Source organism: Columba livia, chromosome 3, assembly GCF_036013475.1.
Source record: "Columba livia isolate bColLiv1 breed racing homer chromosome 3, bColLiv1.pat.W.v2, whole genome shotgun sequence".
NCBI classification, from domain to species: Eukaryota; Metazoa; Chordata; class Aves; order Columbiformes; family Columbidae; genus Columba; species Columba livia.
In genome coordinates this window covers 27015336-27029296 of record NC_088604.1, presented here as the reverse complement: position 1 = coordinate 27029296, position 13961 = coordinate 27015336, and the positions used below count along the sequence as shown (strand labels likewise).

General features: G+C 39.4%; 1 protein-coding gene across 3 annotated transcripts in view; it reads right to left on the bottom strand.

The window, feature by feature from the left end:
- The window catches only part of ZNF451 (zinc finger protein 451), a 38308-nt gene continuing 24347 nt past the window's right edge, over positions 1-13961 (bottom strand). For all 3 annotated transcript variants that reach the window (XM_021293434.2, XM_005506761.3, XM_065056175.1), the window contains exons 12-15: positions 13413-13543; positions 12227-12413; positions 2935-3009; positions 1-1165 (exon numbers count right to left, since the gene is read on the bottom strand). In XM_021293434.2, coding sequence (XP_021149109.2) covers positions 1113-1165; positions 2935-3009; positions 12227-12413; positions 13413-13543 — 446 coding nt within the window. In that variant the 3' untranslated portion in view covers positions 1-1112. The remainder of the gene's footprint in view (positions 1166-2934; positions 3010-12226; positions 12414-13412; positions 13544-13961) is intronic.

Sequence of the window (13961 nt, the reverse complement as noted above, 5' to 3'; positions counted from 1 at the left end):
TAAAATATCAAGCTGGCATTTTATTACATTGAGATTTGTTACTTACTGACAGTGGTATATACTGAAGTATAATAGGCTGGTAAAGCTGGACAGCTTGCATAGCTATTTTTAAATGAAGGAACTGAGAAAGGTGGCAGAGATAGCAATTTTAAACACAGAAATTGTTCATCTTAAAATAAGAACAGTACAAAAATAATTAACACATTTACATTAATTTATCCAAGGCTACCTCTTCATGAACACAAGGAAGCACAGACAACAGTATGTAGGAATAATACAGCTTCAATTCTCTCACATCTATTCAAAACAGGAACTAGAAAGTTTTAGCTTCTTTTCCCTTAAAACCTTGTTCCAGCCTCAGATCAGGGTGAGGAACCCAACCCGTCAAACTTTAAGGCATCAAACCAACACTCTACCATGCTACTGTTGAAAAAACATCTGCATTTATAAAAATAAAGCTAATAAACTAACTGTACAGCCTGTGGTTCTGATTCTGACATTTGTAACAAGCAAGACTGACAAAATGACATTCTCTGAGGCAAGACTGGCCACAGGCAAGTTAGGCCATAAGTCCAATTTATAAACCTGGGATCTAAGCTTCTCTTTATAACAAGATTAGGTAGGCAAATCTGAAATAATTGGAGTTTATTACTTTTATCTGTTGCAAAGACCACACGAAAAAGTAAATAAAGGCAAAGACATTTTGTGACAGAAAAATAAAATACAAGAATACAAGAACAAAAAACAAAACAAAACAAAACCCCACAAACAAACGCAAATGACAACTGAAAACTCCAAAATACCTAGTAAGACCAGCCTACTAATTAGGCAACAATTTATACAGCTAGACTGGAGAGACTTAGTCATCACCCACTAGAAACAGAATATACAAAGGCTTAAAAATTTATTTTTATCATATACAACATATTGCAGAGGATATCCATAAACTGTCAGCATGAGAGAGGACAGGACATCAGGTTATTAATCTAACAATTCAAGATACAGAGGTGTTTTTGAAGTGGTATTTCTGAACCTTTGTAAAGAGATGAACAAGCTTCTATTTTTGTGAGCAGCTCTGATGACATGGTGTTAGTGTACTGAAGCATCTTCATTTACATTTCCTCAAGGCTTCTCTTGATAGCTTCTTGCAATTCTGCATCTTGCTCTGTATAAATACAAAACCCCTATTATAATCTCAAGCTATAGTTGATAACTAGTCATAAACACAACTATATTCGTATTACTACATAAAGCAACAAACTACTTCTGTGGGCCATGTCAGTAGACTGCAAAAAAGGTAGAGTAACAGCATGAAAGTATTTTCCCTCCTTCCATCTTATGCTGTCTTTTCAACACTTCAGTAATATAGGAACAACCCCTACAACCCTCCACCATATTACCTAGGGGCAGCCCAATGAAGCATAACGCAACTGCATAAGAATACCAAGATTAGAACTGGTATGTATGCACTAAGAAAAACAATTAACATATTAAAACAAAGAATACAGACACACAAAACCGGCAGAGAGGTTTCAGTATTTTCATTTCAGTTCCTTATCAGTAGATATTCCTGTATCTACATTCTGACTTGGCACCATTGTTGTCACTCTTACCAGGAAGGCCAGACAGAAGTAGAGAAGTCACATCAACAGGAAGATCAGTCTAGATCAGGGCTGTAACATTTTTGATGGTGGGGAAGAAGACTCTGCTGCACTCATCTGACTTGTTAAGAACCTTTCTTAAACACCTTTTGTAGTATCCAAAAAGAAACTCTGATTCTGCATTACATATAGGTTGTTTCGGGCACTGTTTGGTGTTAGTGAATTAAATATCGTAAGTTAGACAAGGCTTATGTGTATAGTAAGTATTAATACCAAGGATGTTGTTGGAAAAAATAAAGCGGCTTTCAGAAAAACTACCATTCTTGAATTACTCATCTTCTGCTTTAGGAGGATACAAGGACATCCTATATATATATATGAACTCCCTGCAACTACTGAAGCAGCTTTTTCTGCCTCCTACACTTGCTTTTTGCTTTCTCCTCATCGAGCAGTTGCTAGTGCTTTTTCCTTTGTACCCCTTTCTGCGGCATCAGGATTGGGACCTCTTCTATGCCCCGAATGCCACTGCTGCCCCTGATGGCAATGCCCAGTGCCAGGGGGAGCCAAGCACAGCACACTTCCAGTACTGCAGATTAATATGTTTGACATGTAATAACAATATTTACTAACAGTTGTTAAATTTATAACTGAATAAATTCTAGAAATATAAGATTCAGTTACCAGTTTTATCACTGACCTTATACAAATGTGATTTTTATTTTTTGTTTTTAGTTTGTTTGATTTCTATCAGGTGGAAGGGCAGAGTCCAGCCTTTAAACAACAAAATAATTTCAAAGTGCACTGTAGTCTGTCACAGAACATTAAGTGACTACATTGTATGACCACCACCACTAAGCACAACAGCAAAAGGATGAAAACAATTTCAAATAAGGTAAGATCTGATGTGAGCAGATAGCTGTACTGCTGATTCAAACTTGCACACAAATATACAGCTCCTTTAGGAGACCAGAGTGCTTTGCTGAGAGAGAATACCGATTTTGAACTTTCTGTTCAGAAGTTCAGCTATTTAATCAGTATTCTATTCTGAGTCCACACAGACATATTAAACCAGTACAAAGTGAACTCAGTCAAGTCTTTAATTGCATAATACCCTGTTGCTGCACTAATGACACTGATTTTGTGTCTGCTGGCATGCTTTTTAGGTTAGGAAATTATTTTTTATTTATAACTCACAGTGTTCTTAACTACTAAGGATTGTCCACCATATTTTAGGGAGTATTTCTAAGAGGTCACTTGCCATAAAACTGATTTTAAGTTTAGCTTCTGTATCTTCCATAATTAACAGCACTGAGAAAAGTGAAAGTTAACAGACCTTCCTGTTGCTTTGCTTCTTCTAAGCTCCTCTTCATTGTTAGTTTGATATCTTCATCCTCTTCACTATCTGAACCTTAAATGCACAAATGAAACAGAAATTACACGTTGCTTCTAATAAAAAGAAAGTTACAGTCCCCTCTTGCATTTCTCTTACTATAACAATACTGTAGGCTGGATTTGAAGAAATACACTTGTTATGATCTGAAAATCAAGATAAAAATACATTATATTGGTAGTCTAAGACAGCAGCTGAAAAATAACTCTACCTCTTGAGTTATCTTCTTCCCTTTCTCCCCAAAATCTAGATGCAGACTGCTTCAATTATTTTAAAGCAGTAACAAGAAATAACAGGTGCAGAAGCTACTGTCTACTGCATTTGCTTTTTTGTAATACTCAGTTATTACAAAAAGACACTACACACTTCCTGCAAAATATTTTAAAGATTTAATTATGGGAAGAAGCGCTATAGCATCTTTGCCTACACGTGATCTCAGCTGTACTTTGTTGCCTGAATACTCCCTGTGACCACTGGAGTGCTATAACTCAACTGAGCAGCGCAATTCAGCAGATGTTGTTCAGCTCTCACAGAGCAAACCAGTTGATGCACTTAGTTTAATCTGCTAACCCATCACAGCCAAGCCCAGCCAAAACTCCCCAACCTTCCCCTTCTCAATAATGCTCTTCATGAGGCTGGTTTCCAGCTCCAGAATGACAGCTCTGTTTTGGAGTGTCTAGCAGAGACTGGTGTACCTATGGGGTTTTTTTTGTTTTTAATTTTTAAACAAAGTCTCAGTAAACTACAGGTTAAAAAATAAGTCAATGAGTCACATGATGTATTCGTTCTCCTGCTACAGGCTATTGCTATTTTGGGAGATGGCCTCTGTAATGAGGTCTTATAGTATTTGCAATCAATTAGGTCACCTACAGTCATATCAACAGAAGTACTTCCCTTAAAGTCATCACATTTATTAGTACTCCAAAGTATTTCTGATTATGTTTACCAGCAACGAACATTCCAATATGGACATCTGATTTACTGACTGTGTGACTTCTGGCATTTTGAATGATCCAAGTTAGTACTTCAACGTGACAGGCACACTTCCTACAATTTATTTTCAAATCTCTGACACACATCTCATTTGCTGACTTTCCCAGTTCCAGGAATATAAACTCCAACAGCTGGTATCAAACAGAGATCAGGAGCCCACAAAGATGCCAGAAATAGCTGGATATACACTGTAGTTAAAATGGTCTTTCTCCAGACACCTGGCAGACTGACTATGAATCCTTTTTGGAGCTGCCTACTATCTCTGGGCAGAAGAGATACTATTTTTTACATCATCTTCCAAAGCAAAGAAAGCAAAATCCACACAACCCATAAAAGTATCACTACAGTCACTTATGAAAGAAAGGCAAAAGTGCAAAGAAAAGGCTTTGCACACGTGGCTTCTGCCTTATTAACCATCCTTTTACATCTTCCAGCCCAGAAGACATCTCAGACTGCTCTAAAAAGTTCTGTACCTGTTAGAAGTGTAACAGTTGAAGCAATCACTCCCTAACTCATTTATTGGGATAAGTATAATGGAAGAATTGAGTTCTTGTGAGCAGCAAGGCACAGCACAAGACAGTCACTGGTTTGCTACCATTTCAAATAAAAGTGCATTAAGATCACTTTTCTGAAGGCTGAGGGGATGGGCACACAACTTGACTGAAGATACTGGCAAAGAGGCAAGGCAATGTCCCTCTGTCATCATCTTGCATGGATGGTTGAACAGCAGAGGACAGGAGTAGTCTGAAATCCAAGAGTTTCTTCCAGATATGATCTAAAGCCACCAACTTTCTGGAACTGGTTAGCACTGACTACAGAAGCAGCTTTGATGGCAACCTTCTGACACACTATCAGAGGACAGCACTGTCCTGCTTACTCCTGGCTTCCCCCACCCACCAACAACCTGACCTGACACTCTTCTCTCAGAATACAGCAGATCAGCAGCTAAGTTGACTTTACTGTCAATTAGGACAGTTATGAATGTTAAAACAGGATTGGTAGGCAGAATTATTATTTTACTTCATTAAGAAAGCTTAGGATTCATCTTATTTATGAATGCAGGCCTCATCTTGTCAAAATATTTTGCTAGTCACACCACCTTAATTACACCACTGTAATAACATGGGGTACCCCTTCATATGGGAACAGATGCACATCCAAACTGACATGCAAAACAACTTAATTTTTTTTTTTCTTTTCCAAACAAGCTGCCTGCCCCATGATTTATCGCTGCCCCTGATATGTAATAACTAAATACTACCGACAGTTGTAACATTATAGTGAACAGGTTTGCTTAAAGCATAGTTTAAGACAAGATCATTCCAGTACCAAGAAGTATGAAATTTGAAAACCATTAGTACTGATGATCTTCTGTTAGTTTGAGGGGGGGAAAAAAAAATAATCAGCGCAGAGTCAGATGTGGTTATGAAGCATGTTAAAAGTCTTATGAGCTACATTTTGCCTTCACCGGTCATTATTTTCAATACCTCTCTCCCTTCCACCTAACTGTAGTAATGCACATTCAACTTCCCATGAAGGCCATGACTGGATCCTCCAAAACGTTTAGGTTGGTGAAAGTTAACCTATTAAGAGGCTAACAAAGAGCCAAATCTTATTGAGGAGCTTTGCACACAAAGTCTTATCAGTATCTCAAGTTATACTAAGATTGTCCTTATCCTAAACCAAAAACATGGTTATGCTTGTGCTCACCGGTCTCATTCTCACATTCCCCAACTCTACACAAAGTCTAAAGCACAAGAGGTGAGAATTTTAAGATATTCTGATATGGCCGTATGGGAATCAGGAGTAAGACTGTAAGAGTCAGAAGAAAAGCCATCTTTCCTAGGCAGAAATGCTCCAACAAATAAGTGGGTGGGGGACAGGAATTCAGCTTCCTTTACAGGCTAAACAGCACAAACTATTAGTGTGGGACTTATAATTTATAAACCAAAGAGAAGGAAAGGCCAACTGATTGAACAGATACATTTTCAAGTCAGAAGACACGATGCTGCTGTTCCACATGGGGGCAGGTCGCAGTCCTCAATCTGATGTTGCTTGTAGCATGCCTGTACCCTGTGAGTGAACTCCACTCTCAAGCAGATCCTGGATTCCAGTTAACAATCTACTCTATACAAATATCACAGAACGGCTGAGGTTGGAAAGGACCTCTGGAGGTCATCTTGTCCAGCTCCTCTGCTCCAGCAGGATCACCTAGAACTGACTGCCCAGACAGCTTTTGAATATTACTGGGGAACTCAGAACATGATAGAGGGAAAGGATCACCTCCCTCAAACTGCTGGCAACAGTTCTCCTAATGCAGCCAGAGTACATTGCTGGCTTGTGGTCAACTTGGTGTCCACCAGGATCCCCAGGTCCTTTTCTGCAAAGCTGTTTCATAGCTGGTTGACCCCTGATCAGCATATATCGGTGCCTGGAGTTGTTCCTCCCCAGGTGCAGGACTTTACACTTCTCTTAGAACTTAATGAGATTCTAGTCAGCCCATTTCTCCTCTGTCAAGGTTCCTCTGGATGGCAGCACAACCCTCTGGTGTATCAGCTGCCACTCCCAGCTTTGTGTCATCAGCAAACCTGCAAAGGGTACACCCTGCCCCACCATAGAGGTCATTAATGAAGACATTAAACTGGACCAGACCCAATACTGACCCCTGGGCTACACAGCTGGTTACTGTCCTCCAGCTGGACTTCATGCCACTTACAACCATGTTCCAGGTTTGGCCATTCAGCCAGTTCTCAATCCACCTCACAGTTTGCTCATCCAGCCCACACTTCATCAGCATATACTCTTGGTATTCCTGGTATCTTCGCAAGATGAAGAGTAAATGAGCATGTTCAGTTTGGAGAAATCGGGCACATCTTGTCTCTCTTGTTGAAATACTTAGCACATTCTGTAGTTCCCAACTCCTTTGGGGTCAGAGGAAAAGCAACTGCCCAGTTTCTCAGCCAAGAGATCTTAAGATATGGCCTCTTCTCTAGTACATTTTGTTAAATAAACAACAGCTAAGAAACGATGACTATACCTATTATCTCGAATAAATCCTATTGCTCACTATTGTCCTTATGTAGTGCCTAAATTCTGCTGAAAGAACAAAAAAAACCCCAGGAAAGCAAGTTCTGGATTAATATAGAGTTCAGAGACCAGAAAGATTAACCCTATAGATGGGAGACATCATAGTGATTTATCAACATTTCATGAGTCTCTTAAAAAAACCTATTCTGGGAAGAGACAGGTAAACTTTCATAGAATGAAAGCGCCACCCACTGTCCTGACATCAAAGCGCCACAGCTTGAATTTGGGTTAGCTGCCCACATGGTTCAGCATTATCCCCCTATATCTGATCCTCTTCTCTTGCAACCTCCCTAATTACCACCCTCCCCTTAATAATTTCCATGAAGTTCACCAGTTCATCTGTCTCACCAGAGACTCAATTTCCCTTTCCCAGCCTTAGTCCCCCAAACTTCCTGCACAACTTCTTAACACACCTCCTGACCACTTCACACATTGTGCAGTCTCACACCCCGGCTCCACTTCTCTCTCCTACAACGCTTGTGCTCTAAGTCTTTTCAGTAACTCCCAATCTCATCTGCCTCCTTCCCATCCCACCGTATGGTAACATTAATATCACACTTAACTCACTGTTTCTCCAGCCACTGACCCTTTTTCTTTTACAGTTGATGGCTGAAGTTAAGTGCTACCCCTTACCTTAAGAATACCACTGAAGTTACCTCATTCAGGACCCTAGTAACTATGGAGCCAAAAACTTAAGATCAGGACCCTATTCCTTACCTTCATTAGCAATCACATTCAGTATGTGTGATCATGCTGCCTTTAAAATACTGTTCCTTCGCTTCCAGGATCCTTTCCTTTATTCCTTTCTTGATTTGTCCCTGGAGGATCCTCCCCACATGCTCCTCTCTAATACTTACTGCTCTAATCTCTTTTTCTTCATTAAGGTAAAATCATTTGTAAATACAAGTACAGCTGCTCCATGCTGGGGGCTCACAAATGCACAAGACCTCTTTTCCTTCCTGCAAACTAAAGCTTTGCTCTATGTATCTCTCCCTACAGATGCTCATTTGTCTGTTCATTCAAGTGTAGCACAACTAAAAATAAAGCTCTCAATCCCCCATGATCTTCCAAATGCATTTTTTGGAAACTGCGGCAAATACCATGATGATCACTAGGATTTTCATTTAACCTTCATGTTAGAAACCCTTCTACAATTCACAACCAGATTAAACTAAACCTTGAGGATTTTTTTTTGTATGGACTGAGTGATGAGGTTTTCCCAGTTCATACACTTGGCTATTAATTCTTGTGCAGACTCATTATCGTAGGTCTTAACACATTGCTTTCTCCCTAGGGCATATACGTATATTCAGAGATGCACAAGAGATGCCACTGACATACCAAAGCCAATAATAACTTCCTGTTGTAGCTAAACACAAAGCTACAACTTAAGGATGACTTTCTTATCAGTCCCTACCGCACCAGGCTGTGGCCACTGTGATAACCGCGTCAATACAGAAATAGGTTCTCACTAGAGTAACTATCATTTACTCATGGTGCATCACACTGCAGATGTTCATGCCCATCACATTTGGCCTTTGGATGGTAGGGTCTGGAGGCTGTGACCCACCTTCTGTCATCTGTGGTCTGTGTTAACTGAAGGTTTGGAAAAAGCAGAGACCTGGGTCAGATGCGGTATTCATATTGGACCTCAACACCCATGACAACTTGACTACTGACAAGGCAAGCAATTATTCTCAATGTCTTCTGCAAATTAATTCTTAATTCCTCCTGAATTCTTTTGTTGGCTGTATCTAAACCAAAAGCTTTTTGGGAAAGCAGGAGCTAGGAAGCTTAGCAGCATTCATCAAAATGAAACAAAATCCTGCTCTTCCAAACATAAACTCTCATAGAAGCTGCATCCAATAGTATGTAAAGACTTCAGGCAATAGTAGCAGACTGAAGATGCAGGCTGACAACTTTACTTGGGCACAGTGGAAATGAACCTAATAGGTCAGTGACCATTGATTTTGACAGAATCATAAGACAATTATTTAAAGTAAATATTCCAACAATCTTGGTCCCCTTATTGTTAAAAAAGTCTGGTTTACCTAAGAGCTCAGTCAGTAAAGGATCTCATTTGAATATGACTGTGATAAATACAGTTAAGCCAAAGCCATCAACTTAACCCCCAAAAAATCACTTCCGTCAGCCAAGAAGTTGCGGTCTTCTTGTCAGTGTCAGGATGGGTCTGACGACCCCTAACCTACCATCAGCTTTGCCCTCAACACTGTCCAGCACTCATTAAAAGTATAAGCTGTAGCAGTACTGTCATGACCAGGTATCTAGTGTCAAGACATAGACAAGGGAACAACGTTTTTCTGCATGCTACCAACTTTTCTTTGCAAAGGAGACAGGAGAGGGAGACACTGGAAACTCTTTGACCCTTCTCAAACCACTTGACTAGCATGCATGAATCTCCCATCATGTGTTACACCTTCAGTACAAAAAACAAAACAAAACACCCAAACCCTTCTGTGCTTATGAATCCAGGTTTAGCAGCAGCAAATAAGAGTAAAATAAGAGTAAACGCCTTGCCTACTCTTATCATACTCAAAAGGAAATTCATGCATCCAGTACAGCCAATGGTCTCCTAATGTCACATAGAGTTGATATCCTATTGCAACATAGGCATGTACTTTTATTTATTTGTTTATTTTAAAATGAATGAACAAACCACAGTTCCCACAGCAGTTCTGCTGACATGGTAAAATAGTTCACAAGATGCAACTGTCAGAGGCTGCCACAATCCAAACACAATTCAGCTGCTCACAAGCTAATGACAACTCTCTGAAGGTGATTCAAGGAAACAGCTTTTGCATTTTGAAGCTCATCCAATACCAACAACTGTTGTGTATTTTTTAAACATGATTCTCTGTGGTAACTATTTTCCACTTATTTTTCCCTCCGGAATAACAGCCATAAGCTTGAGAAAGTCACAAAGCAAGCAATTCTTGTTTATATTGCCTTATATTCAGCTGCATTTCTGTAAGAGGACAACAGGTTATACCAGCCTATGATACATAGCATGACTTTGCATCTCAGCCCTCTGATACCGGTCTTGCCACACTAATATTTGCAAATGTTGCTGATGCTCCTGAACCACACAGTGAAGTGTGTATTATGTAGTGGCTTTATCTTTCTGAAAAAGCTTCCTAAGACTCTTGGTAACAACATCATTCCACTACACAGTGAACACAGGTCTATTATCAAAATTGAATTAAACTGCATTTGCTAATGTCCTGTTTTAATCCAGGAACAGGAGACAAAGGCAGTTCTCACTATCTGGGTCCACACCTGCTGACACTGACTGGAGAAGGGGACCCAGGAGGACTCAAGATAATTCTGTTCCTTACACATTTGCCAGGGACAGCTAAAGGATTCATGCACAATTCCATCACTTTCCTGCTCAAAGTTTCCTATTTTAGGATAACAACCACATGCATAATTAAAGTGGGATGCTCAAGGATCAGCCAGCCAGCAAGTTAAGGTGTAGGGCCCATCATCATAACAGTAAATTAAATATTCATGTAGTAAAGGACATTGAAAGAAGGTTTAAATTAAGAAACTTCTGAAAGCAAAACCAATATTAAAAAAATACTTGAGTTTAATGTATACACAGAAAAGGGCTAGATCAAAGCCATCACCTCTGAGCCAGTATACCCCAGTGAATAAAGCTATACTAGCAAAACTATAGGCAGGCAGGGAGCTGAAGTACACTTATGTAGCAGAACAGTCACTCCCCTCTCCTCACCGTCTCATATCATTAAGTCACACAGCAAACTGTACAAGAAAGGAAGCCCCTACAGCTACATTGACTTAAATTGACTGCTTGCAAGTTACAGCTCTCTTCCAGCTCTTCCTCCCAAAGATATGCAAAGATCCTGAAGCAAAAAGAGCCTCCCACATTAATATATACTTACAGCCATAATTACATTAGAAGTGATCTTTCAATCTAGGAATTTCAATACGCTCCACAAAGAAAACATTCATAGCAAGAATGCCATGATTCAATGTGTAGCTTTACAGGTAACTGGAGGAAATGTCATCTTACTCCTTGTGCAAAATGAACTGCACTAGTCAAAGTGACAGTTCTGTAATTAACTTCACCAAGAAATTTTACTGCTATGGATGAGTCTGGCTGGGAATCACATCTGAAAAATATCTGGGGTGGCCAGAAAACTCTGTAAGCACCTTTTCTGTATCAGAAGCACATAAATCAATTCCAGCTAACCACACATCATTTTTTTCAGGAAACCATTTAATTACCCTATCTTTCTTTTTCCTTTTAATTGATCGATGCCAATTCACCATCCAGTGCTAACACTCCACTTCAAATCTAGCAGTGTTTAGGACTAATTCAGAAACAATTTTCTGTAATATGTACTAAATTTACAAGCTCCCACAAACCACAAGAAGTCAGGCAATGCAATAACATGTCTAGAAAGAAATGTCAGGTCTTCTAGGAAAACTTTACTTCATGGTATTTTAAAATATTTAGAAATATTAAAACTCATCTCAGCTCTGCTATCCTTTGCACAAAAATGAACTGGCTCAAACCTTTTGGATTACCCTATATAAAAAGTGTCATTGTTTTAGTGTGCCATTAATTAGTATACAGCGTTCTAGAAAACTTAAAAGCTTTCATCGACATTTTTCCTCCAAATGGATGTGGGAGCCATGTGCCAGTGAAGACATTATCTAGTGACTGGAAGTAACCAGGAGAACAACTGGGGTTAAAAGACAGAGGTATTTTGGGAAACAATGATGCTTCAGCAGGTTCATGTTTGTTTCAGACCCAGAACAAATCAAGCAAAGCAGATTTAAATACAAATTGACAAATACGCACATAAGAATGCTTTAAACAGCTTCTCTTTAACTAGAAAGGAGTTTTCAGACCAAAACAACAGTTTTCCTCCTGCTGTAATAAAGAACACAGAGAGGACAGAGTTTGTTATGCCCAATAAAAACGCTTAATTAAGTCTGGTTTCAAAGTTTGCCCCAAGCAAATTGATTTTCTGATCTGTATTTCATTGAAATACCACTACAATACAAGAAGCATCAAACAACAGCTTGTGTTACCAGCACAAGCATTCTTTTATTGGAAAGAACTATTGGTTTAGGGGAAAGATTGCATTTAATGTTTACTTTCTACCTTTTGTGGTATCGGAAATGCTGTTTAGCAAGGCACACATCATGTCTCCATCAATGTGGTGAGGATTTAGGATGCAAGCTGACCGCTGGGTCATCTTAAATTGATTTTCCAGTTCCAGGAAGCTTTTGTCTCCAGACAGTATAGTGAAAGGAATTTGCTTGGGCAGGTGCTCATCCAGACGACCGGCCTGTATGGAAGCAAGTGACAAGTGTTGACCCGAGATCCTGGTTTTATCTCGTGGGGTTTGCCTAGCTTTTTGTAAGACAGGTCTCCATAGGAAAGCCTTCTACAGCAACTTACCTCCACTTTTATGGTCTGATGCACTTTATGCCACTATGAAAGGTATTATTTCAATAGTTTGATGCTGCATTTATTCTATACATATGATAACATGTACAAAATGGTTCACAGAACAGTATAGATGGAGTATGGAACAAATTCATAAAAAGCAGCATTTCAGAACCATCTCCACATAAAACAAGTACTTTGTGCAGAGCATTTTAAGAATCATTAAGTGTAATGTAACATACAAACACTGTTGTTTTGCAATTAGATTCTCAAGTACTTTTCTCTAACTGATGGTCCTGGTTAAGGCTGGGATAGATTTAGTTTTCTTCCTATCAGCTGGTGTAGTGCTCTGTTCTGGATTTACAATGAGAAGTTGATAACACACTGATGTTTCAGTTACTGCTGAGCAGTGCTTGCATAGAGGCAAGGCTTTCCCTGTTTCTCAAATGACCACACCAACGAGGAGGCCGGGGGTGCACAACACGTTGGGAGGGGACACAGCTGGGACAGCTGACCCCAACTGACCAAAGGGATATTCCACACCATATGACATCATGCTCCGTATATAAGCTGGGGGAAAGCTGGCTGGGGGCTGCTGCTCGGAGACACGTTGGGCACTGGTTAGCAGTAGTGAGCAATTACATTGTGCAACACTTGTTTTGTATATTCATTATTATTTTATTTCTATTAAACTGCCTTAATCTCAAACCACGAGTTTCATTTCTTTCCAGTTCTCTCCCCCATGCTATTTAGTGGACGTAGAAGTCACATGAGAATGAAAGAATGTAAGAACCGTGTAAGAATTTCAGCAATAATCAGTAATTATCAATTGCATATATCATGTCACTCTTTTCTGGGTACAGAAATGAAACAAAAAAGAAAGCGTGCACTAACTTACGTGAAGACAGAGAGCGAAGTCTGCTGCTTCTCTTCTGGTACCACAACGTGGATGAAGAAAGAAACATCCAATCCTCTTAAGATAATTGTAGAGCTTACACTGTATTGGAGGTTTCCAGTTGCTGTATCCTCCTACAGAGTGAAGATGAAGGAAAAAACACCAAAACAAACAAACACACACAACCAAAAAAACATAACACACACACACGCAAACAAAAACACAAAAACAAAACCAGAAATTCCACCATGAATGAAGAATGCAAGAAGCCAAAAGCAAACATAAATCTGGCTTTCAAGTCAGAATTTATTTTGACCAATGTGAAAGCTAAAATAAACATATAAACAAAATCCAAGAAGAACCCTTGTGCTTGGGTTAGAAAGCAAAAAAGGAAAAAGTAGCTAGCTTGATCCTACACAAAGCTTCTCATTCAGTTTTGTATGACTTTTTCTCCTAACCCTGAAAAACTTATGTCTAAATGCACATGATATCTAGAAGATAAGGTTGTATTTTTTTCTAGTTTTAAGCACAGTTATGGTTCACACACAGAAG